This window comes from Vanellus vanellus (genome assembly GCF_965231255.1).
Source record: "Vanellus vanellus genome assembly, chromosome: 2".
NCBI classification, from domain to species: domain Eukaryota; kingdom Metazoa; phylum Chordata; class Aves; order Charadriiformes; family Charadriidae; genus Vanellus; species Vanellus vanellus.
In genome coordinates this window covers 19048251-19075960 of record NC_138906.1, presented here as the reverse complement: position 1 = coordinate 19075960, position 27710 = coordinate 19048251, and the positions used below count along the sequence as shown (strand labels likewise).

The 27710-nt window shown below is 38.1% G+C and overlaps 1 protein-coding gene across 3 annotated transcripts; it reads right to left on the bottom strand.

Annotated features, from left to right (window-relative positions):
• Positions 1 to 27710, bottom strand: LOC309668559 (protein adenylyltransferase SelO-like; the record flags this gene model as incomplete). Of its 3 annotated transcripts, XM_082479008.1 has the most annotated exons (19): positions 1 to 768; positions 1100 to 1179; positions 10095 to 10138; positions 11016 to 11095; positions 13053 to 13145; positions 13222 to 13303; positions 13391 to 13435; positions 13978 to 14107; positions 16188 to 16271; positions 16986 to 17058; positions 17691 to 17760; positions 19566 to 19653; positions 20317 to 20384; positions 24403 to 24501; positions 24600 to 24656; positions 24760 to 24824; positions 25589 to 25717; positions 25962 to 26080; positions 27506 to 27710. In XM_082479008.1, the coding sequence occupies 19 exons, from the start codon at positions 27708 to 27710 to the stop codon at positions 646 to 648; spliced, it is 1734 nt and encodes a 577-aa protein (XP_082335134.1). In that variant the 3' UTR covers positions 1 to 645. The 3 variants fall into 3 exon arrangements, with proteins under 3 accessions (XP_082335134.1, XP_082335132.1, XP_082335133.1); XM_082479006.1 differs by lacking the exon at positions 27506 to 27710 and having other exon boundaries at positions 11016 to 11092; positions 25962 to 26183; XM_082479007.1 differs by lacking the exons at positions 13391 to 13435; positions 27506 to 27710 and having other exon boundaries at positions 25962 to 26183.

Below are 27710 nucleotides of genomic sequence, written 5' to 3'. Positions count from 1 at the left end.
AAGAGCAGCGGGCCAGGCTTGAATGGCACCTGACAAAGACATCAAAATTTATTTTTGGGCAAGTCACTCCCAAGACAGACATCTTTGCTCACTATTTCATTGAATTTCCTTTAAATCTTTCTTGGGAGTTTAATGGCACAAAACAAGGTCAAAAAGAAAAAAGGTGTAAGATGATCTTCCGTTCCAACCCTGCAAAAGACTTAAGAACATTTATGTCTTCAGAATACAATTATTTTTGAACAGTGTATAACAGCAAGGAGGACATTCATCAAAATACTGTATGATTAAAACTACTTTAGATGGATTTTAAATTGACCAGCCATTAAAACTTATTGAGACCCACCTGATCAGCCATGAATTCTGAGAGGTTGTGTGACAATTTGGCAGAACTTAAATAACTCAAATTAATGCACAGCTGAATATGAAGGGCACCAATACAATTTGCTGATGCAACCATACACAGTGGTCCATTTCTTTAGTCTTTAGCTGTTATAAAGTTGGTCAAGACCTTGTCTTGCCTAGCAGACTAGCAGATTCCAGACCACAAAGTATACGGGAGAGAAGTTCCTGTGGCTTGATCCATTAATCCTGTTCGAAGGCCTGAGCTTTGACCTGGATCATTTTTCTGGCTTGTTCAAATTTCTCTCAGGATGAACAGCTTACTTTGAGGTCCTTGGCCCAAGCTGGGGGGCGAAGGGAGTAGCCTGCTTTCTCTGCAGCCTGCTGTCTCTGAAAGGGACGTTGTAAAATCTGCTGTAGAAGACGAACCTGGAAGCAATCCAAAAGGGTAAGTTTTTATACAAAATGTTTTCCTGCAAACAAGAAGAGTTTCTACCACTTCATATTATGCACCCTCCTGGCTCCAGAAACTATTACATGAGTTGCTTACTATTATTAGTACTACTATTAATATAGTCACTACTATTTATGTTATAATTAATGCTATTAATAATTTTGTTAATATTTTTAATAGTAGTTGGTATTAGATAGTATAATGTTGGTCAAAGTGTATTATAAATTCAAAGTGTAAATGCAACAACTGTTTCATTAACAATTATGCCAATTATTAATAAGTATGTCAAGAAAGAAAGAATTTTACCTCTGAGAAATCATTCAAATTAGCTTTTTGCACTGCTGATTGTGCCATCCAATTCCTAAGGATGTATCTAGGATTAACAGCTGAAACCAAAAGTAAATCATGCTAAATTTAGTCAGATGTATTCAACAAAAGGAAAACACAGTCATTGAAACATGTCATTGAAACATGTCATTGAAATCTTCAAGGTTTAATTTGCAGATCAAGAGAAAAAAAAATGCATAAAAAGGAAAAGGAGTGAATCAATCTATTTTTATGAGCTGTTAAAAGGATTTTTTAAACTTGCACGATCAGTAATGCCAAAGTGCCAAACAAAAATTAGAGTAGTAGAGAACATCACACTGATACACAAAGGATCTCCTGTTATTAACACCAGCAGACTTTTCAAACGTGATGAGTTTACTGTGGCCTAGGTTCCTGCTACATTGGTGGAAAAGCGTATTTCAATGTTGTCAATACCTTCCTGGAGATTCATTAAAGTCTATGTACTTAGATATTCCTTCTATATCATGTATGAAAAGTTTAGCCATAAAAGCCTTTGATGTTGCATTTCAGCTGTATTTTTTTTTTAGAAACTACTTTTTTCCACTTTCCTTTTCATTTTCTGGCGGGGGCGGGGGGGAGGTCCCCCCATTTTTTCCATACCGTCTGCTCTATCTTTTTGGAAACACCCATGACAGCTACACTGCTTCTCTGGCATGTTCCAGGCTGGCTGTTTCTAATTAGTGGTAGGCGGATTGTAGGGACACTGAAAATGAAACTGCTGAACAAGTAAACCAGGTTATATCTTAAAGGACAGCAACTAACAACTCATAAAAGGAGTTCTGTCAAACTGTATGCCAAGGACAGTTCTCATAAGCACACATGGCTTTTGTTATCAATTTTTTAGCAGATAATATCAACACAACTCATAAAATTGCTCGCTATTAAAGCCCAAGATTCTACTTCAGAAAGTTTTCCCTTTAATTAACGATGAAAAGAATGTTACAGATTAATTGTAACAAACATTTCAAGTTTGCATTGTAAATCTTAATTTGACATTCATCTGCATATTTTCCCAAATTCAGTAGCAGATTATTACATGAAGAGATTAATTAGTGATACCAGAGGCATTTACCCTATGGACTTGCAACCAAAAGTCTGTGATTTATGGACATACACAAACTTTGTCTGTTCCTTCCCTTTCCATTGATGTCCCAGTAAGTTTTAGAATAAACATTAGTTTTATTTATAAACTATTTATATTAGTTTATATATTTCTTTTAAAAAAAATCCACATAGCTTTACAAAATATTCTTATATAAATACCCTCACAGCATATTTGAAAGAGGATATTAGAGAAAGCAGAGTATTCATTAAAATCACAGAATTTTCAGAGTTGGAAGGGACCTGTAGAGATCATCTAGTCCAACTCCCCTGCTAAAGCAGGATTGCCCAGAGCACATTACTCAGGACTGCATCCAGGCGGGTCTTGAAAATCTCCAGAGAAGGGGACTCCACAACCTCCCTGGGCAGCCTGTGCCAGTGCTCTGTCACCTTCACCATAAAGAAGTGTTTCCGTGTATTTGAACGGAACTTCCTGTGTTCTAACTTGTGCCCATTACCATCCCAAACTTCCCTCTACTCAGTTCCTCTAATCAATTAGTTATGATGTTATTTTACAGAATCATACAATGGTTTAGGTTGGAAAGGACCTTGAAGATCATCAAGTTCCAACCCCCCTGCCATAGGCAGGGACACCTCCCACTATTATTTCCAAAAAATAAATTATAATTGGAGGGGGATGATCAGAAACAGTATTTTGGATGAAAGGATTAAACAACCTATTTCCATTTCCCAATTCACTCTGCTGTTGCATCTCCTTGTACTGCTTCTTCAGCTTGCAAACATAACTTGTTTATCCTAGCTGACTACCAAGACAGTTGATGTCTTTGAGAAAAGCTATGACTGGCTCCTCCTAAGGTTCTGTGGTTAGACAATCACAGGACTTTATTCATATTTAATAGCTCCCCATGCAGAATTAGTGCCTAGCGCAGTGAACAGACTTCTCTGTAATAACCACTCCTTCTAAAAAGCACCATTTAACCAGCTAATACACTAGAATTTACTGAAGGTATGTAATCAGTGAAACAACACTTGCATGATTATTATATGTATCACAATACAATTAAATTATTTATCTTTGGAACTGAACGATAGCCATTTTAAGCCACAAGTTTTGCCATACAGCAGCATTACACAAAGGGTCTTTATGTTATTTAGAAAAGTAAAGGACAAAAAAAAAAAAATCACTCTATTTTAAGTGCTCAACTGATTGCTCTTTCCCCTGCCACAAGAGAGAAGGTGAAGCTTTCTCACAAAATCAGAACGTGGGCTCAAATCAGAAGCATCTCAGGTGGCACAGCCACTCCCTCCTTTATAAAAGCTGCCCGGGTAATAGAACATCATTCCGGCACAGTGTCCATGAGCATGAAGACCGAGATGCAATCCATCCAGATACAGACATTCATCTTTTCCACATTACCATTGTTCTGTGTGTACTTACATATGTTAAACAAAAGCCTATAAATAAGACTGGCTATTTGGAACCCTGATAACCTTTATATAGTCATAACAACGCTTTGCCCTAACTGCTAAAAAAAACGTGTTTTCCCACTTGGCAAAGTAATTGGCTCTGGCCAAGTATTTGATTTAATCCACTAAATGGTTTTTCAATAGTAAAGTGTGATAACAATGTAAAAAGAATATTTAAAAGGTGGAGAAGTTAACATATGACTCATACAAAAAATGACAATTCACATTAAAACCATGACTCATAGTAGCAGGATAATATTTGTCCCAGAAATATATTCAGAACAATCGCAAATTGACAAGTTTCAGAGTGGCATTAAAAATATCTGTAATTAACACAAGTGACAAGATAATTATGAGAGAATAAGACAAGCCAGATAAGAAAAGGACAAAGCAGAAAAAAATATGCCCTTATGAACATTTTATCATCTGGTCTACAGTTTTTTTACATGTTTCTTTATAAAAAAGAAATACAATGATAGACTTGTACAGGGATTTGGATTGTCAAAACTTTTTGATCAACTCCTAAGGAACTATGTTTAGGCAGTACGAGATAAAGTGCTGCTAAGGACTAAAAACTAAATGAAGATAAAAAAATGAAGATAAGTGATCAACTTGAAATGCTTCAAGGTTATGTACTTTGGGACATGAGATATTTTACAAGACTTACTAATGATGAGGGAAAGGTGATGAATAACGAGGTGATAATGGCAATACATTCTCAAGGTCAGTCAATTCTAAAGACAGCAGTAAGAAATTTAGTGGGACTTACCAACCCACACAAAAATCTATAGAGCCCTGACAGTTTTGTCTTTAACATGAAGTGCTGGGTAAAAATGCACAGTTGACTGAGTTGAGACAGATTTGTGCTGTAAGTTGTACAGCAGCTCAGTTCAGTTGTACTGAACTTAACCATGAATCTTTGTATATCAAGTTTTGGACTGCTACCAAAACTAAGGCCACTACCAAACATGTAGTCCACACCTTATCTCTGTTTTGTCTGTCTCCTGTACTATATGATCCTCTGACATACGCATAGAAAATCACAATGCTGGTTTGCAGAAGATCATTCCCAAACTGAGATCCTTTCTCATTTGGAATAAAAACTCAGAGTGTCACAATCTTCTCTAAAAACAGATCAAAAAAACCCAGAAAAATAAGAAGTGTGTTTAGACAGTTTTCAGCATTAAATTTTAGCTGAGGAAAACAGGATCTCAAAACCTTGAAACAATAGTTGAGCTAAGAGCCTCAGCCTCACAGTTGCAACTTCTTAACCCTTCCAAAATACAAAGAACAAACAAAATCTTTCTTCTTGGTAACTGTATTCATATTAACTTTCTAAAAATGCATGTAAAATTGCAAGAAGTGTTCTTAAAAATAGATGGAGCCTTGGTTAGAAAATGTGGATGCAAACATGAAGGTCCGTGTGATGATAATTTCTGCCCTACATAGTTTTTACTATCTTATTACTGAAAGTCAGTCCTATCTCCTGCCATTTTCCTACTAAATCAATTAAAGCTTTTGAAGAAAATGGCCAGCCAGTATCTAACAAAAGAGTACAGCCATTTCTGTTAGAAATGAGAATGAAACACCCTGCAAAGCAGTGTAACACTGAAGCGTATAATACTCATGCAGAATTTGATCAGATCCTCCATTTCCTTCACTCCCTTTTGTCCAGAGATTTTCAGTTGCTGATTGTCTTTTACAGGCAAATTTCACAAATTTACCACAGCTCACTGCAGATCAAAAAAAACCCTCTCTCCCTGAATTAATTCTTAGAATTTCCTATCTGCTGTTTCTGCTGTGAGACGCAACTAAATGCAGTAACTCTACCATTTTGTGTTCTGAATAACTTGGAGAATTAAAGTACATTCCTTTCATGACTAGAAAGTCCTTTCACAAGTAATGAGGTTCTTCTCCAGGTGCAGAAAAAAATGCGGGTGCCTTTCATAAACCTTGATACTTTATAACATGTAGAAAGGGTTTGGAAATATTTGGACACTCAGACAAATCTTAGTCCATTGAGCCATAACAGGATGCCTACCAGAATCTCTCCTGATGTTATCAAGGGTTCAAGGGTTCGTCACCAGAGAAGAACAATGTTCTTCTGAACAATGCAAACCAATGCATTCACAGACTGCTAAAGGAAGGAAGATCAAATAAAAGATGTTGTGTGCACTGAGGAAAAGCAGAAGAGGAAGGGCATCTCATAAGAAAATCAAATCCTAGGGGCCCTTTCAGGGAGCACCCGACTTTGCAATGAAGAGTTACAACTTGGGGAGCAGCCAGAGCACATCCACCTTTTCAAGACACTATGGTGAAGCCCCACTTGAGACATGACACATACAGACAACCATGTTCTCATGTGCCAGTAATTAAGTTATTCAAGAAAATCAAAAGGAAAAAAAATATTAATCAAGTCCACAAGCACCAAAGCATAGAACAAGCTGGAGGCCTGGCATCCCCTGAGCCCCCAGGTGGAAATTGTAAAAAAGGGGGTCAAAAAAAAAAGTGAGAGAAAAAAGAAATACAAAAAGGTAAGCAACAAGTAAGGGAAAGAAAAATAAACAAGTAGGTAAATGAGGATTGATATGGAATAGACCGTAGCTGGACAGCTGAGCTGGATTGCTTCAGTGTCTATGTGCACATACGGTGTGACACAGGGCAGAGCAGCCTTTGTGAATCACAGAATCACAGAATTTTCAGAGTTGGAAGGGACCTCTAGAGATCATCTAGTCCAACTCTCCTGCTAAAGCAGGATTGCCCAGAGCACATTACTCAGGACTGCATCCAGGCGGGTCTTGAAAATCTCCAGGGAAGGGGACTCCACAACCTCCCTGGGCAGCCTGTGCCAGTGCTCTGTCACCCTCACCGTAAAGAACTGTTTCCGTGTATTTGAACGGAACTTCCTGTGTTCTAACTTGTGCCCATTGCCCCTCGTCCTGTCACTTGGAACCAATGAAAAGAGCCTGGCTCCATCCTCCTTCAACCCACCCTTTAGATACTTGTATGCCATAATAAGGTCTCCCCTCAGCCTTCTCTTCTCCAGGCTAAAGAGTCCCAGCTCTCTCAGCCTTTCCTCATAAGGGAGGTGCTCCAAGCCCTTAATCATCTTAGTTGCCCTTCGCTGGACTCGCTCCAGCAGTTCCCTGTCCCTCTTGAACTGGGGAGCCCAAAACTGGACACAGTATTCCAGTTGTGGCCTCACCAGTGCCGAGTAGAGGGGGAGAATGACCTCCCTCGACCTACTGGCCACACTCTTCCCTATGCAGCCCAGGATTCCATTGGCCTTTTTGGCGACAAGGGCACATTGCTGGGCCATGGATAATTTACTGTCTACCACAACCCCCAGATCCTTCTCCTCCAAGCTACTTCCCAGCAGGTCAGCCCCTAACCTGTACTGGTGCCTAGCATTCTTCCTCCCCAGGTGCAGGACCTTGCACTTGGTTTTGTTGAACCTCATTAGGTTCTTCTCTGCCCAGCTCTCCAGTCTGTCCAGGTCACGCTGGATGGCAGCACAGCCCTCTGGGGTGTCAGCCACCCCACCCAGTTTGGTATCATCAGCAAACTTGCTGAGGATACACTCTGTCCCCTCATCCAGGTCATTAATGAATATATTAAACAAAATAGGACCAAGTATTGACCCCTGGGGGACACCACTGGTTACAGGCCTCCAACTAGACTCTGTGCCGCTGATCACAACCCTCTGAGTCCTGTCCCGCAGCCAACTCTCAATCCACCTCACTGTCACCTCATCTAGCCCATACTTCCTCAGCTTCCTAATGAGGATGTCATGGGAGACAGTGTCAAAAGCCTTGCTAAAGTCAAGGTAGATGACATCCACGACTTTCCCCTCATCCAGCCAACCAATTATAACATCATAGAAAGCTATCAGATTGGTCAAGCACGATTTACCCTTGGTAAATCCATGTTGACCACTTCCAATAACTTCCTGTTCCTCAACGTGTTTGGAGATGACATCCAGAATGAGTCGCTCCAATACCTTCCCAGGGACAGAGGTTAGACTAACCGGTCTGTAGTTCCCTGGGTCCTCCTTCTTGCCTTTTTTGAAGATTGGAGTGATGTCGGCCTTCCTCCAGTCCTCAGGCACCTCTCCTGTTCTCCATGACCGTTCAAAGACGATGGAGAGTGGTCTAGCAATAACATCTGCCAGCTCTCTCAGCACTCGCGGATGCATGCCATCAGGGCCCATGGACCTGTGAATGTCCAGCTTGGCCAAGTGGTCTCTGACCCGGTCCTCCTCAACTGAGGGAAAATCTTCCACTCTCCAGACCTCCCCCTTTGCCTTCAGAGTGTGGGATTCATGAGGGACAGCTTTAGCAGTGAAGACCGAAGAAAAGAAGGCATTCAGTAACTCTGCCTTCTCTGCGTCCTCCACCACTAGGGCACCTGTCTCATTCACCAGTGGGCCTACATTTTCCCTAGTCTTCCTTTTTCTATTGATATATTCAAAGAACCTTTTCTTATTGTCTTTAACTGCAGTGGCCAAGCTGAGTTCTGATTGAGCTTTGGCCCTTCTCATTTTCCCCCTACATAGCTTTGTTATATCTTGATAATCCTCATAAGTTGCCAACCCCCTTTTCCAGAGAATGTAAACTTTTCTTTTTTTCCTGAGGTCCAGCCAAAGTTCTCTATTTAGCCAGGCTGGTCGTCTTCCCCGTCTGCTCGTTTTTCGAGACAAGGGGATGGCCTTCTCCTGAGCTTTTAAGAGCACCTGCTTGAAGTATGCCCAGCCTTCCTGGGCACCTTTGCTCTTCAAAACTGCCTCCCAAGGGACACTCTCGACCATGCTCCTAAACAGGCTAAAGTCTGCCCTTCGGAAATCCAAGGTGGCAGTTCTGCTGGCTCCCCACCTTACGTGATCAAGAATTGAAAATTCTATCATTTCGTGATCACTCTGCCCAAGGCGACCTCCAACCTTTACATCCTCCACAAGACCTTCTCTGTTAACAAACAGTAGGTCCAGTAGGGCACTTCCCCTAGTTGGTTCCTTCACCAGCTGTGTTAGGAAGTTGTCTTCCACACACTCCAGGAACCTCCATGACTGTTCCCTCTCTGCTGCATTGTATTTCCAGCAGACGTCTGGGAAGTTGAAGTCCCCCACAAGAACAAGGGCAGATGATTGTGAGACCTCTGCCAGCTGCTTGTAGAATACTTCATCGGCTTCTACATCCCGATTAGGAGGTCTATAACAAACTCCCATCACGATGTCTGCCTTATTGGCCTTCCCCTTAATTTTTATCCATACACACTCAGTGTTGTCATCCACACTGTTAAGTTCCAGGCATTCAAAACTGCCCCTAACATAGAGGGCCACCCCACCACCTCTCCTTCCTTGCCTATCCTTTTTGAAGAGTTGGTAGCCATCCATTACAGCACTCCACTTGTGTGTGTCCTCCCACCACGTTTCTGTGATGGCGACTATATCATAGTTTCCTTGCTGTACAATGGCCTCCAGCTCCTCCTGTTTATTTCCCATGCTGCGTGCATTAGTATAGATGCACTTCAGCTGGGCTAATTGCCCTGCCACTTTCTTGGGGGGACAAGCCCTAATTCGCACCTGATCATACTCAGGCACTACTGTAGCTACCAAATTATCACTACCCCTCGTGTCTTGGCTGTCACACAATTCACCATCCCCCACCATCACTGGGACAGGCTGCAAGACCTTGCTAACACTTTTACCCAGAAGCACTGGTACGCTTCTCCCAGGCACCACTTTTGTAATCCTGGTCTCATCCCCATCCCCCTTCAAACCTAGTTTAAAGCCCTGTAGATGAGCCCTGCTATATATAGCAGGGCTATATATACTGGTGGAATACTGGTGGAAAAGCCTTCTTCATGACACCTTCATCATTTGTGATTTCAGTCACCCAAAATATGAACTGACATGTGCTCTGTCCTTCAAAAACAGTAGAATCTAGAGAAGAGCAACTTGGACTAGAAGTTGTGGTGCACTTCCACGATCTTATGCTCTTAGGCCTCAGTCAACTGATATGACTACAACTATACACAACAGAAAGTGTTTGGGCCAGACCAATTTCTTCAAAATGTGGACCTAAACTAAGGATTTATTTACTTTTTTTTAAGGAAGGAAAAAGGAGGATCCCTAAGGAGGAAGAGCACCTCATCGTAGCCAAGGAACATCTTGATCATTTAACTTATATAAAAAGTACATATATATTCACAAGTCTAGCCATACACACGTGGCTAGATTCTAATCACACGAATAGGTGAAATCAGACATAGCCACAGCGAATGCATAGTATTCCAAGATTTGCAGCAGTGTAATGACAGGTCATTTTAGTTCTCCTCAAAAGGAAAAATAACTAACACTGAAGAAACCTATGTAAATAGATAGCTGCCACCTCCAAGCACCTGAATTCCTTTGGATTGTTTTACTCACTTGTCATTCGTGTTCTTCTCTTGGTGTCTGAATCACCCTTGTTACTATATGTGAAAAATCAAAAGAAGAAAAAAGAAAGTGCTTTAGCTAATGAGGGTTATACTTATTTATTTTTATAAATACTTTATTTGTCTTTCATTAGAATCATTAAGTGTTCTACTTTTGTGTCCAGTGGAAGCAGGTGTGAATCTCTAAGAATTATTAGACTTGGCAAAAATCGCACACTTTCTCGTAGGTGTTGTTTCTTGTATTCACTTTTTTTTCCTAAGAACTGCATTTATGGACTAAAATTTCCAAGTATCTGATATGTACTTCTTTTGACTACTATCAGCCATGCATACCATATATGACTAAGAAAAACATACACATTCTTTATTGACTTATGACAAAAGAATTGGTAGGAAGTTCTAACATGCATGTCCCTACCTATGCAACACCAGCAGTTTCCAAACACAGTCTGTGTATTCACAACTGTTCAATTTCCAACCCCTGTCATCCCAAACTCATATTATTTCATAGTAAAAAATGTACGTATTACCAGTAGTGAAACACTATTCATTCTTATGTATTTGCAAAGCCTAACTTTCAGATTCTTGGACTGAACCTGTAGGACTGGTATTTTAACAAAAATTATTCACCAAAGAAATCTGATCGGTTGCTCAATGAAACACAACAAATACAGACCACTCCTCCCATGTCATTTTTTTGTACCTGTGTGTCAAAACAGAACTACACTAGTAATTATTGTGGAATCTAGCATAATCTAGAACCATAAAGACAAAAAAGGGATAAGAAATCACGTCTGAGGCAGTTTACCAGACTCACTAAAGATTATATAAAATCATTGCAGATTAATGTTGCCTGTGCCTGGCAAATACAGGCTTGGTGTTATTTTTACACTTGAAACTGCATCAGACTTACCGATTTAATCTCAAGAGGTACATAGTAACCCATTCTGAAAATAACTTGTGTTTACCCAGATCCTGGAGAGCCCAGAACTCCTAAAGAGAAAGAAACAGTTAATGGCAGGTAATCAGAATTTTGTTCCTATTAAGCAAAACCCAAAGCAAGCAAACAAATATTAAAAAGATATAAGAGGGAAACATATAATGACCCTTCAAGGAATTTTCTTCCCAAAAATTCTACAAATATCTTTTCATGTGTATTTAAATTATTTCTTTTTGCTAGTGATATATCCATATTAATCCATCTCTATTGTGGCAAATTCTATATAAGTACCTCTAGCACTTCACCTCTATTCTTCCTTGGCTTATTGTCTGACCTATTTTTTTAGGCTACATAAATACAGGTTCTACTGTATTCTGAGTTTTGTACATGGATCAGATCTATTTGTAGGGATGCAAGGGTTTTTTTCCAAAATTGTGGAATATGGAAAATATATTGATAAAGAAAGATAAGGTGTGGAGAAAGAGAGAAACTTAAGGCTACAAGAATAGGAGAAGACTGAGGAGAAGAATAGACACAGTAGGAGAGGAAAAGGGAGAGGAGACAGAACTTGGAAAAGGCAAACAATAAAACCAGAGCTTGGGGTAACTGCTTCCAATGTTGGACAACAACCACAATCTAGGCTTCCCTGGCTGACTACACTGAGCTAACAGCTGCTTCATATTGCTCAGTTGAGAGAAAGGAGCCAAAGCTCACAGACAAAAAATGAACTTCATAGAAAGAACAGATTAGAAAGAAATGGACATAGATAAAAGGAGGTAAACAGCAGATATACAAGAAAAAATGGGCATAAGTTAACTAAGGGAAATTAACAGCAAGAACAAAACAAAGTTTTGATCACATCTGTGGGTTTTTTTAAGGAATGGGAGTCAAAAATATAATGAAAACCACATTTGAGCATAAAGATGAGTTAAAATTACAGAAGTGACTAAGAGCTGGGGGTCAGGCAGGTGGATAACAGGTGAGTACAGGAGTCAAGCATTTATTCAAAGATGTGTAGGCTGCTTTGGGAGGAATTTCAGAATGTTTCCAGGTAGTACTAAATGTAAGGACTCCTGCGGTGTTCCCAAAGGATTCTGGCACTGTTAGATCAATTTTGGTGTGCAGCTAAAAAAAAAAAACATAGGTGATCTACAAACCAACATGAGAACTTACTTTGCTACTCATGAAGTATTAGTGTGTAAATAAACAGCAGGTGAAATTAAATTAATACCAAAAAAAAAAAATCTCTAAAGAAATAAAACATTTTACCAGCATAAAATTGGATGACAAAACGTATTCCTATGCTTTAAACTACATTTAAAACTGATCTTGTTCCCAAGGAAGGGCAGAGACCACTATAGGCTGAGATTCTAGCAAGAGTTTATGATGAGATGGGATCTCACTTGTCATTAGATACCAAGACAAGCCGATGGGCCTGAGAGCAGATGTTTAGGTCACCCGGTAACCCCATGTTAGGAATAGTTTGATCAATCTGAGGTTGAAATTTTCCTTATAATTCCTGTCCAACTTCATTTGTGTCTTAAAAAATACTATGAGAAGGTATTCTTAAGAAAAACAAAAAAAAAAAAAAAAAAAAGGAGGGGAAGGGGGAGAAGAGGAGGGGGGAGTGAGTGTGAAGGAAGGAAAGTTCTTCCCAGCAGACCTGTCTTAAATGTGAAGAAAATCACATTCCCACCTGTGTATGAATATTTATGACTACTCATATTGGATCTGTACTAGAGGCTGAACATTTTATTTCAGCACTCTTCATTAAAGTATCTTTCATTAGCAGTCTTTGTTAAGGTATCCTTCCTTAGTAGACACAGGATTAACATGGGGTGGTAGCATGACACAGATACATTAATCTCCCTGTCCCTTAATAATGCTACAACGACAAATTTCCCAGGCAAATCATGGCTTGAGCCATTCTCTATTACACCAGGGTTATGTCCAACCTGATTTACTCATCTTCTATTAAGTATTCCTAAAATTTGGTGCTTGTATTAATACCTCAGGAATATGGAACTCCTTTAACTGGTCTTCAGTAATTTCACTGAGCTGTCGAAATGTCATTGTAAAATCAGCCTTTGTATCTTCCATAAGCTAGTGAAAAAAAGATACTTCTATCAGATATTTTTGAAGACGATGTTTGCCAAGAAAATTAGCAAAGCAAACTTACTTTTAGGAGGAAAGCAATCAAATAGCTGTCATCCTCATTCTCCCCAAGAAGACCCAATTTTGTTTTGAATAGTTCTGTGAAACTAAAAATAATAACAAAGTAAGGAAATTGCCACATAACATAATTTATAGTATCGTGACTGCAAGGTTTGAGTTCTGGAACTCCATACCGCATGTAATAGCGCTCACCATATCCCTCCAAAATCTGGAAAGCTCTGCAAAAATAAAAGAAATGTCAAATTCTATGGAACTACAATACTACTGTGGGTACAATCGTACTGTACACTAATCAGGGAAAACTTCTGTCTGATATCTCACAAACATTGATATTCTGCATCAACAGGTATCTGTAGTGGGAAAAAGACAGGGGAAACGTTTTAACAGGTTTCAAATACATAAATAGCTGCTGCAAAGAAGAAAAATACAATGTTCTTCCTTTTCATACAAAGTAATGAGTTTAAATCACACAAAAGATTCGTATTAGGAATCTTTACAACAGAATATTAAAATATTACCCCATTACTTCAGAAGGACGTCTGAACACCTTCCAGTTGTATTTTGCTATTATTTATGACCAATGTAAACCTTTCTCCCCTCCCTCCACCTTATTCTCGCCAATAATTAATTCAGAATCAATTTCTACTTAGAAAAAAAGATTTTAAAAGCTAATCCCTTTCTTTCCTACCCATATGGTGATTCGAGGGTCTCCCATCTCACTAGTTCTTTTAAGCATCAAGATATTTTAAGGATTACTTACAGCTGCTTTTGCCTGGGATCCAACAAAGGTTTCAGAGCTTGCAACAGCTTGCTCAGATTAAACAGCCCAACATTTGCCTGGTTTCCTATTTTATACCTCCTTTCATCATCAGATGTGTTTGGAACAAAATCTGTTTCAAACAAAACATTACTTTTCCACAACAGAATAATTACAATAAGCAATCAATGTTCAAATATTGAAGTGCATTCATTTTTATACTTACACAGCAAACTAATAAAAGCCCTAAAGTTACTAAATATTTAAAATCAAATCACAAGGATACTTATTTACAGTGAATTGACTCAAGATCTATTATCCAGGTTGGACGTGGCCTTAGGCAAGCTGATCTAGTGGGAGGTGTCCCTGTCTATGGCAGGGGGGTTGGAATTCAATGCTCTTCAAGGTCCTTTCCAACCTAAACCATTCTATGATTCCATGATTTGCAAATCTAAGGAATGCATCCTTCGCAGACAAGTTCCCACATGTCATAAGTGACATCTTCCTACTTGAAGATTCAAAATAAATTCAGATGTTTAAACAGAAAAAGAGTCTTTTTACACTGAAAACGATGTCTTTTTCAATGTTTTTACTATATATAGTGCTACTATTTAGCACACAGACTAAACAACTACGAAACCAGATTCAGGATTTATAAGTATTTTTTGAAAAGTAACATGTATAAGCATGTATTTAAATACACAGGCCACCTAAGCAAGATTTGTTTCAATTGTACAAGCAAACTTTATGTATTTACATAAAAAATAAGTGCTAACATGTTCCAGTATGCAAATCCATTATTTGGGAGATAATAAATATCTGCTATGCAAGTTACAGGTATCCAGAAGTAAAACGTATGCAGATCTACAGCACCAGTCTCCGAATGGATGCAGTATGAACCCCTTGCTCAGATCAAATGCAGATAAACTGCTCAATGCACACAGCATTGCCTGAGTCCTCAGAGGACATTAATAACATATAGACCATTAAGGAGGAGACCTATAACACATCTATCAGATCTGGTGATTGGTTCAAATCTGAATTTTAACTAAAGCATTTCATCTGGTTCTAGGGTGTACTGGCTCTGGCTGGGATGGAGTTAATTTTCTTTGTGGCAGCCTGTATGGCACTGCGTTTCAGACTTGTGACTAAAACAGTGTCAATAACACACCAGGCAAGGGGCTGGGAGGAGACACAGCTGGGACAGCTGACCCAAACTGACCAAAGGGATATTCCATACCACATAACATCACGCTCAGCAATAAAAACTGGGGGTAGCTTTTCCAAAGCAGTTGTTGCTTGGGGACTGATGGTGGGAGGTGGTGATTGATTGCCTTTGCATCACTTGTTGATCACCTCCACCTCTTTTTTTCCCCTTAACTTATTCAACTGTCTTTTCTTGACCATGAGCTTTTTCTCATCTTTGCTCTTCCAGTTCTCTCCCCCAGCCCGCGGCAGAGGGGAGTGAATGAGTGGCTGGTGGGTCCTTAATTGCCGGATGCAGTCAACCCACCATATAGGGAATGATCTAAAACCAGAAAAGCTCTGTTTTTTCAATACAATAGAAACAATATGAAATTTATTCTCACGAGTTTTCCTTAATTTGAGGCTGCAGCCTCATGAAAACAGATAGCAAGATAACCACTGCTGGTTCTGAAGCTTACTCAAATGCAACCTCTAAACAATAATCTAATAATATGCATTTATGTACATACTGGACCTATATCTATCAATCCCAGACTGACTCAGTTCATACTTTTAAAGAAAAGTTGCCATGATTGGGTAGGTTTATTTCTTCCAGCATATAATTAGCTGCTGTGTCTATAAAACTAAAGCATGATGCATGCAAAGTTACTGTATACTATTTTTGATTTTGGCTGCTTACAGCAACACGCAAATTTTAGTTTTCTAGGTTTCTGTTGTAGCATCTATTCAATTGATGAAGTTCAAGTGGAAACATTCTCATGAAAATGGGTTTAATAGTAATATTTCATTAACAAGACTTTTAGCACTTGAAATGCAACCTGTATAGTGTACAATGCAACTGGCCTCTGATATAATTTTTTTCCCTAAAGCTCTTCAAACAATACATATGCTTGGGATTTTTCTGCTAATAATGTTAGCAGTTTTCATGCACACAGAAACTACATAAATTAATATAAAGAGTTTATTTTAAGTAAAAAATTGTATTTAAAAACATGTGCTACACTCACTTGGGTCATAGGAATCCATAAATCCAAATGGACCATAATCTATTGTTATAGATAATAAACTGAAGTTATCTGTATTGCACACACCTACAATTAAACAACAAGGAGATATAAAAGTTAAAATTCCACCTGAACCCTGTAGCCTTTAGAAAATTTGCTGTTAAACAGATCCACTGAATCTAGAGAAATTTGGAGCTGCTACCTTTCAGAAATCAGACTCTGGGAAATAAACTTGTGTCTTACTCTTGACCTGGCACGCATTTTAAGTATGAAAATGAGAAACTCTGCTACATTATCTTGCATCTGGTTTCTATACCTAGGTGGCACTGTTTCCTTTTCCTTTCAGTGCTACACAGGACTGAAACAGCATCTTGCAAATTGGTCATTAGCTGCTTCCTTGCAAGTTGATTGGGTGCTGTATTAGCAAGAGAATGCTGTTTTGTTTTTTCATAACGTAAATCTGAAACAAAGGTAGACAGCACTGTATCCTATGCACTTTAAAAAGCCAGGTTTTTATGTACATGCATCAAATTCAGAGCAATTAAACTTATATAACATCAATACATGGACTTTGTACATCAGACTATTACAACAATTCTGTGAACTCTTGCTCCTATATTCTTGCTTCTGCCAGATACAGTCATGCTTTGAAAGATCAGAAAGCGCTCCTGTTATGAAAAAACTTGTATATTAATGCATAACAGATATCAGAAGAACTGAAGTGACAAATGAAAGCCATCTTTAAGTATACGACTATAAAGAGTCAGTCCTGTAAAGCCAATGCCATCTACTGCAGCTTACCATGTGCAAACCCCACAGACATCCACAATGCAATCAGATTTGCAGTCTCTGATACGACTGTAGAGAAAAATTCCTAAAATCAAATACATCTTTTACTTCAGGTCCTCTGAATCAAAAATATGGAACACAATAACATAAACATTTGCTTCACTTCAGAAAGATGTCATACGTTCTATTTTTAAATGTATACTCTGCCTGTTAGGACTTTTCATTCACATTCTAAACGAAGTGACTGCACAATAATCTTATCCAGACTACAGCTAAATAAGTACACACAGATGCCCTAAAAGACATTAAAAATTCAAAAAAAGAAACTAAGACACTATATATGCTAGTGTATATATTAGTATACACTGTATATACTACCTTTATACTAGAAAAAGTGTAGTTCATCACTTCATGACCACTGCTTACTTAAAATCTGAGCAGTAACATAACAAAATATAACAGAAAATAGAAGCTTCCCAACAAACATTTCCATCATGAAAAGTGGTGAAGAATATTCATATTTGACTTTGAGAAAAAAAAAAACTTCAGGAACCAGGTTTTTACAAAAGCCAAAAGCGAATTAACAAACTTTCACTAATAAAAATAAGCTTACTTCAAATTTTAAAAACCTTCTAAAATTCGGAACTTTGAAAAGTTTTGTATAATTATTGTTCACATGCAAGTGAAAAATAAAAATAACTTTTAAAAAAGACTTACCAGATATCTATTTGAATCATTCATGGCTATTGAGGGAAAATGTTCCTGGATGAGAAAGTCTAGCAAACTTCTGTAATAGGAGAGGCAGAATTCTTTAAACAAAACTGGCACTTTTAGAACTGATCATTCAAAATTCTTGTTTTCAAACAGCTAAATGCTGATCTACAGCTTATCGCAAACAGTTATTAGAAAAGTCAATCTATTTATTCCATTTAGTCTTGGATTAAGCCCTTCCAAATGCTTAGAGATAAAACCTCAGGTTCCAGTCATACATATTACTGGACACTGCCATGTAGAGTTAAAATTATTCCCGTGTGTTAAATTTCCAGAGCATACCAGGATCTGGTTTTGCATGCAGTACCATCAATTTTTTAAGGAAAAAAAGAAATTTTCATATAAAAAAAAAGTATAGGATTACAAGGAATAGTTCTACATTAGAATTCTCACAAAGAAAATATTATGGCCAAATTCTTACGAAGTACAGTTCCTTGCCACAGTAACTGGCCATTCCCAAAACAGTGCTGCATAGTCCTACAAGACAGGCTCAGGAAATTGGGATACATTTGCAATGCCTGTCAGATGCATATTTTTGCAGATCTAAAGCTTTAAAGTAGAGCGGTTGGCATTTAGTAAATTTAGGAGCTCCCTGTAGGACACTCTTGTGGTCAGAGCCAGCCAGGGCCACTGGCACAGGAGGCTGTAAGCACCAAGCTACCTGTGGGGTAGGCAGCCTAGGCAAGGGCTGTGTGGCTGCATGCACAAATATTTTACCTTCTAATCAGGTTGTTGGAGGAAATCACTGAACTCCCCTCAAACTGAGGATTTAATCAGAGTACTTAGCAACCTGACCTTTAGAAAGGTGTTTTAACTATTGCCTCTGAATTTTAGCTGGTTGCTCCAAGCATCCTCTTTCGGTAGGACCTTCTCTGAGGATGAAGCACAGTCACACTAGCCTTGGCCTGCTCTTGGCCACTCTTTCTGAGGCCCCCTCTGCAACAGGCAGGAAGGAGTCATCTACTCTACATGTGTATAAGTGATCTTTACACGCTCCTTAAATCCAATGGGTCACAAATACTTTAATCAAAAAAAATTAAAACTAAACTTAAAATCAGTTCCTAAATTCAGTCTTTCAATTTTACAACAAAAATCTGCTGAGAGAGTTCAAAAAAAAAAAAAAAAGGAAAGGACAGCAGAGTCACGTGGGAAGTTAAATACAATTATCATTCATTACAAGATACAGCTGCTGCTATGAGCTCTTGCTCGTTTTTAAGCACCCCAGAACAATTTCTATTGCAAGTGATTATCAACCACTACATTGCTCCCGAGGAGAAATGACCAACTTTTAAATATTTACAGTAGACATAAAAATTTGTCATGCTAATTGCTTGACACGTAAATTAATATTGCTAAGAGGCTTGAAGCTGTGCAGTAATTTCCTACCTAGTATATTTCTCTGGTTCTGCATGTTTCTAGAGAGCGTACTTTATACAACATACTTATGCTAGTGAGTTATTTCATAGTTCTATTAATTCAGCTTCACAGACAATTATGAGAAATGTAGGAAATTATACCTTTAATTTACAAATCTTTCCAAAACAAACAACTCCTTCCTAGTGCTTAGTTACCAGAACTATTTCAGCTATAAAATCTTTCTCATTTTGTAAGATCCAGGCCTGCAGAAACATCTAGGGGGCTTTACCCTAATGAGGTAAGTTCTTTTGTATGCTTGTATAAAAATAGCAGGTTATCTTTCTAAATTATGCAATCTTCCTTTCTAAATAATTCATGTCTAAATTCGAACTGCATATATGCATTCTAATATATATTTGTTTGTTAAAAAACCTAATATAGTTAGTATGAAGATTAAATTCAAACCTTTGTAAGTCCAGTTCCCCAGAATGAGCTAAGATTTCTAAGGATCCTATACGAAACCATGATTTGGCGAGACGTAGCACTATCGCACCTTAAATATAGACACGTGTTTAAATGTAAACAGAGTATCAGCAAAATAAAACAGTTCCATAGTAAAAGCCGTCGCGTGTTGTTTCTATGGCTGCAGAATTTATATATACATAGTTAAACTGGTATTTTTGTAATTATGCTCGTCGCATAGCAGATGAATATGTATAATGTTACTTTATTACCCATACTTTTTAATGATAAAGCTTAATTTGCTATACCAGCAAACACAGACAAAATTCCAGTAATGCATGAATACTAGAATTACTCCAGAAATGCTAGCAACAAAGAAAGAACCAACATGAATAGATTTTTCCCCATGCTGTACTATCCTACTCTTTTTCAGAGCAGGTATAGAAGATGTACCAATGGCACAGCCACAATAGTATTCCCACTCTTCCAGCATTGCTATTGGAACCATGGAAACTTTCCCTCGTTTTCAATATCATTTTGTAATGGCAAATGAAAATAATAGGGCTTCATTTCTTTAACTAAGATACGTTTCAGACTGATTTTCTCAGGAAAGGTTTTATATCTTAATAAATGAAATGAAGCCTATTTAGTACTTTTTACTACACATATATGACATACTAATTTTAAATTTTATTTTTCAATGGAGAATTAAGTTACAGTGTTGCAACATACTAATTTGAAATGTGTTCATTACCTCTTTCTTTCTTAATATTTCCATTGTAAAACTGGTCTCTCCACACATCATCATCACTTACAACTAAGCTGTGACAAACAAGAAATAAACATTAAAAAGTCATCTCAGGAAAAATAATTTACAATGAAAATCAAGTCATATTTCATATAACTTTCTTTCATAAAAAGAAAGATCTTTTTGCTGGCATAGCTCTGTATTTACAAATGACACTGGCAAACTAAGCCTAGGCTTACCGAGCTTCAATAGCAAGAAGCATTTATTTTTTATTTACACAATGTTGTCCAATTTCCACTATTTACACTGTTCCTGGGGAGGGGGCTGCATTCAAAAAAAGTACTGTATTCATTTGGAACCTCAGTGCCTGATTAGTGTGATGATAACATTAAATAAGTCACAACTTCCCCGAGGACAACAGTGGAATTAGGAGGACAGAGAAATCAGAAACCAAACTGTTGTATCAGATGGAGGTTGCCCTTTACATAAGACAAAACTTTTGTCACGGGAACTTCAGGGACAGACCTGGGACCCTTAACAAGCAGGAACTCTTCAAATAGTATCAACACACAAAAAAGGCATAATTTTTATGATACATTATGATAATCCCTTTCTTCTTCACTGCTACTTGTACTTGGATTTTTAAAAGCAATCTCTTCCTTTCATTTGCTTTTAAATTCTGCACATCCTATAAATTTTCATCTTTATTCAAATATTGAGATTTATGAGTGCTTGGAATAACTTTGCTTGCTCAAAAATATTTCACAATTTATATTCATTTTACAAAATAAAATAAGTGACTTCACTGTAATTTCCATTATATCAGGAAAAATAAACTGGAATCAATCCTCACAACTATGCAAGGGCATCATATTCCCCTAAGGTTAACATGTAGGAAGTTTTCTCTCCAAAGCAACTGGGATTACACTGAGAATCCAGCAGAAGTAATGCTTGGTGCTATCTTCTGAAAGAGGTGTTGTCCCGTCAATAGGCACAGAAGACTTCTTGTTCAAGAGTCTAGCAGCGGGAAAATTTAGCTCATTTTGTGTAATTCTTCTTTAACTATCTATTAGGTAGTTGAAAACTGCACAGAAGACAGAACCAAACTTTCCGTGGAGGTACACAGAAAAGGACAAGAAGCAAACCTAATATTCCATTCATGAATATGACTGAAGACAGTCACAGAGTTAAAACAACTCCCAAGTGTTAAATTTTGAGACTACACTAGATTCTGTTTTTATATAATTTAGCGTCAAAATTTTAGAAAGAATTTAGTTGGATCAAAAACGTGGGGTACACGTATAAACATAAATACGTACCAAAAAAAAAACATGAAAATGAATGATTTGTCTGAATTCTTACAGAGTGCAGTTCCTTGTAAGAGTAACCATGGCTTTGAAACTAAATTATTATTATAGTCAGTATTTTTGAAGGTATCTAGTAGCTATCCAAACTGAAATTCCCCTGTTAACTGGAAAGAACAGGTAGTGAATTGTTCCAGAAGGAGGGAAAAAGTATCTAGAAATCAAATTGCTCCTGTTACTGGAGCTGCACTGATATAAGCAACATTAGAAAATTTTGTCCAAAAAAAGATTCTTTTGGATACAATCGTATATGTCTGCAGGAGTAAGCAGAAAAAGTGTTTTTGACATACATGAGATGGAAGAGGAAAAACTTAATCCTTCAAGCAAAATGAAAATATTCAAAAACAGGGAATGAACCCCAGACACTAACAAAACAGCATGTTCACCAGAGCACTAGGGGAGAGGAGTCAGAATAATAATGCTATTAAATTTTATTGTTTTGAACAGGCGTCTGCCAGAAGGGTTGTTTCTTTTTGACTATGTAACACTTAGCAGGCTCTCTGCAAAATTCCTGCAGAATACCAGCACTTCTCTTATTACTGACAAAAAAAAAATCCATGGGTGCATCAATATTTGGTTAGTTACTAATGTAAGTTAACAGATGAGCAACACTTCAGAGCTGGCCAGATAGTGGGGCAGACACATAAAGATAACTACATTCCCACTACAAAAATAGTTTTCAAATGGTCCCTGTAGTTGGTAAGTACCATTACTTGAGAGGAGGCAGCAGGAGACCAGACATACACTCAACCACAGGAAATGGAGCACTGAAATTGCTCTTACACCAGAGAAACTGCAACAGCACTCACAGATGGATGGATGGATGGATGGATGGATGGATGGATGGATTATATCCCTCTACCCCTGGCTCTAGCTTAAGGGCTGGACTTTACACTCCCAAGTGCTCTACTTGCTGTCTTGCCTGAACACCAACCCCTATGCAAGTAAGGGTCACTCTGAAAACTATGCATATTGGCTCACTTTTTTGACCTAATGCGTAACACTGGTAGTCCCAGTATGTGACTAAAATGGTACCATATGAAGAAGTGTCCTTTATCTGTCAGTACAGTCATAAATTGTAGCACCCCATTGGGAACACAGTACTTAAAATTAATAGAGCAAACCAACCCGCTGGGTGTTCTCAGATAAGCTGTAACACTTTTCCCCGCACTTCTGCCAAGACTTGACAAGACCTCTGTAAGTGCATCCCACCAGCCTCAGTGCAACAGCTCCCCATTGGGAAGAATATGGATATCAGCTGGGGATTTTCCAAACGAAGTGTTGCAAACAGTACAGCAGTTAAGAGAGCCAGGCATTTAACCAATTTGCCAGCAGAGAACAAAAGCACACTGTGTACTCAATAGAATTTGTGCACAGTTAAGGAGTAATTTTGTATTGTTTTTGCACTGAACAGTTTGTTGAGATGACAGCAAAGAAAGGCTATAACCTTGCCAGATGCTTTCCTGCTGATATTCAGACATTTAACGTTCTGCATTAACAGGCAACAGCACAGGGGCTCAAGGTGAAGTCAGTGAATAAACCATCAAAAATGTCATTTACAAACACTGCACTTCAACAGAGGAAATGTGTTCGAATTAATGCTAGAGAGATTCGCAGACACTTTGCAAATACAGACACCTAATCATGAGGCAGCTGAGTACAGGCCTTTTCTGCAGAATATTTACTTTCTTTAAAGCCTGAAATACTGGAGTACAGACACGAGACCACTTGGAACACAAAATGAACTTCACATTTTAAACACAATCATCTGAAAAATTCGGTTAACTTAATTCTGAGAAAATCATCCAAATGAGTGAATGTATTAGTCTTCTTTAGTTCAACCAGAATTAGTTTTAATTATTTATTTTTTTACGAAATCTCCCTCTGTGCTCAAGAGGTGTTTGTACAAATAAGGAATTGAGAGCAATTACGTACATACAGTACTACCTCCAATATTAACATCTATTCATCTGACTGACAGTTTTTCCTACAAATCTTAAAATTTGCAACTAGGTGACTATGACGATACAGAAATAGCCACTTTCAACATTTTCCTACTTGGCCTAATTTTAGAAAAATTCATCCAAATGCTTAACTTTAGTGTAAAAAAAGACTCATTTATTAACCATGTAAAATGTATTAATATACTCATTGGTTATCTACATACACTAAAGGTATTATTATTATTATTATTTACAGGGCGGGAATCTATTCCTGCTGTTTTTGCAAGTCTTTTGGTGAGCAACAAGGGAGAGAACAGTTTGGGTTTTTTTAAAGAGAAAATATTATTAATTGCAGTTTCGTAACAGCTGGCGAGGGGAGTTAGTGTCCAATATAATCACTCAATCTAACTTCCGTTTTTTACTATCTTTACAAAATGAATCAGATTTCAAATTAAGGTAATTCAGTTAAGACTGTCCTACAAGTGAAAGGCAGCTGTTCACTGCAAGACAGACAGTGCACAATACCGTATTTAAATAAAGTAGTACTTTAAAGCATATCAAAGACAAAAGCGAATGGATTAATTGCTGGAGCTCATTATTACTGGAAAGTTTTATCCAAAAATCTATGAAACTGGAGCGATATATTTTGTTCTGATTGCATATATATATGAAAAGAAAGATCTACCCTCTTGGAAACTAACTGTCCTGTTTTATTAATGCTCAGTGTAACTCAGTCACAAAATGACCTGTATAGTTAGGATGCTGTGAAAAAGAAAGAAAAATACCTAGCAGCTCTGCTTGTAGGAATTCCAAGATAGTGCATGGCCTCACTACACAAAAATTCTCGCACAGAAGAGCGAAGCACAGCTCTTCCATCGCCGTTCCTATGGAGGACAGACAAATAAGGAATAGGTCGTAAAATCAAAGCAAATTTCAAAAAGAACACATCCAGTTTGGTGTACATAGCTTAACTGCAACTTACCTGGAGTATGGGGTCTTTCCTGACCCTTTTAACTGTAGTTCCCACCTCTCACCATGCCTGCAAAAATACCATTAGCATTTCTAACAGTACACCTTGGGCTACGCTTGAATCAGCTAAACAGAATACAGAATTGAATTAGTTACTTAAAAAAATGTCACACCTGTTTGTATATACTCCGATCAAGTGGGCTCTTCCATCACCCAGCTGACCTGCCCAGCTACCAAACTGACAAAAATTAAAATCAAGTTATTTTCTTCTATCATTTATAGCAGTTATACTTGAAACAGTACAAATTACATGTGGGTTCTCTGTGATCTACACAATATAATGACACATTTGCTCAGTCATTAAGCTATTGATCCCTAAAGCTGTACTTTCACACTCACAGCAATAATGAATCAGAAAACCACAGAAAAAAGTCGACTAATGCCAGTAATCCCCATTTTTTTTTCTCTACCTTCCAGCTATGACGTACAGCTACAGCCCTGGCTCTTTTGTATAATGAGTCTTTAAACTGACACAGCTTGTAATTTTTTTTTTTTTCAATTGGAAATTACAAATCAAATTCTACCATTCTTTTCCATAACTAATCTTGCCCATTTCAATCAAACTTAACTCTTAGTAATCATGGTATTGCAGTGAGGCTCTGTCCTTTTTCACTCCTCTCAGCTGGTAATACCTATCATGAATCAGAGCGTCAGGTTGCAGGGGTGCTAAGCAGACTCTGCAGCTAACAGAAGTTAAAAAAATAATTTGCTTCTGGCATAAACAGAAGCAGAGAAAGTAGACATGGTACCGTGAAAGAATATCACAGTTCTCTTCCATCTGCAGCCCCTAATGAAGAACAAATCTGCAATCAAAATGTTCATAAGTGTTCATATACTTACAGGCATATACTCACACATTCACAGGTATTATTAAGGTGATAATACCTTTTCACATTAAAAGACCTACATAATTCCACCTGGAAGAACAGGAGTTATCGTTACCTGATGACCCCCATATCTATGGGCCAATGGAATAGACCCAAGTATCACTTTCCCACCACTGACGAACTGAAGAAAATCAGATGTTCCTTCAACAGATATATCAAGATCCAAAATATTTTCAAGAACATCCTGGAGAAAAAAAAAAGAATACAGATGGTATTTGAATATGATCAAATTTTCAGTGGTAATGAATGTGTTTTCTCTACAGATTTCATTACTAAAAGACATCTCATGATATGTTTTAAATGTTCTATTTGTTTAAAGTACGTATTGATGCTTTCACAATAAATAGCATATGAATATTAAAATATATTTTAGTACATGTATTAACAATCTCTACTAATTAGAGAGGAACAAAAAAATAATAGCCAACCTTTGAAACAGCTACAAGACGCACTCTAGATTTAAAAGGTGTAGGATAGGCAATTGAAAAAATGCAGTTTCTCACATTACGGACATAATTTTCCTCAATCACATCAATTGGAAAAGGCTCTGTAGACATGAAACAGACAAAAAATGTTTTTAAAAAAACAATCATACTATTCTTAATATCTTTCCTCTTAAATCCAATCAAAATACTTCAAAAACAATTAAAACTGAGTCTTTACCAGAATGCATATTAAGCCTGCATGAAAAGCAAGCCCAAATAAATTCAGGATTTTATTTTGTTTGGGATTTTTGAAAAGATGGATTGAATCCTGCAGTTAAAGAAACCAGTAGGGCATGCTGGTTTTAAGATCCCAAACCTATTTACGCATAGTTTCAATTCGCTGTAATTAGAACAGTCTCAGGGCAGTTTTATACTGCAGTCAGTTATATGCAACCCTAAAAGATATTTGCATGAGACAGAAAAGTTCAGCTGCCCTCACAGCTGAACGATGTAGTGGAACAGATGAAGTCACTGTGCACCAGTAACTGTGGTATACAGTCCATATGCAGTGATGATCACCAAGTAACCTAAGAAACCAGCTTGAAGTCTTCTCTGAGTAATGTAAACAGCGAATGAAAGGGTCAGAAGATGCATTTCTTGCTGTAGCATAACATATGTACTCAAAAGATGTGCTTCATTCTTCCTTCAGAGCTACTCTGCACCCTGATCCATGGTAACACAGGACAAATATTGTTTTAAAACACTGCATTAATACTGTGTGTTTTAACATTGTTATGGATTTTTGCTTGCAACAATCTTACAATTCCATATTAATTATAAAATCCCAGTATCTCATAGTCACTGTTTTGTAAAAATTGCAAGTTAGTTAGCATCTCTGGTGACTTGCTGTTAGTTATGTTTCTCAATATGTTTATAATGACAAACCCTGTTACAGCCAGCTGCCACAAGATTTATCACCGATTACAATTTCTTAATGCTCACAAGCAATTCTATCACCCGAAGAAATTATTTTTGGAATGTTATCATATAAATTATCTTTATTATTACAGGCAATTCTGTATGCCTAAGAGGTATACCACATCAAATAGGTGCCAGGCTATCAATTTTGCATTAACACATAATTGGGACTCACACACCTCTCCATTACAATAAATTGTGAATACAAAAAAAAAAAAAAAGGAAAGAAAAAGCTCCTTATGGCCCATCTAGGTTTAATTTGAAAAGTAGTATTTAGAATTGTCTAGGTTGGAAGGGACCTTTAAGATCATCAAGTCCAACCGTCAACCTAACACTACCAAGCCCACCACTAAACCACGTCCCTCAGCACCATGTCTACCCCGTCTTTTAAATACCTCCAGGGATGGCAACTCCACCACTTCCCTGGGCAGCCTGTTCCAGTGCTTTACAACCCCTTCTGTGAAGAACCTTTTCCTAATAATTTGCCTGTGTATGTAAGGTCTTCCCTTACTGCTTCAGTAGCTGCTACAACCCGCCAAGCCGAAGCACCGGGGCAGAGCAGGCTGTACCTAGCAGGCTTTCGGAGGAGAGGGCCCATGCGCAGAGCTCGGTCGCCCCCCGCTGCCGCCGGCAGTGCCCCGGCTCCGGCTGGGAGGCGTTGGGGCCCAGCGGAGCCCGGCAGAGCCCGCGGGAGGCGCACAGCGGGGCCGGCCCCCCAGCTCCGGCCCCACAGGCCCAGGCCAGGCAGGCGGCCAGCCAGGGGTGCCACCACAT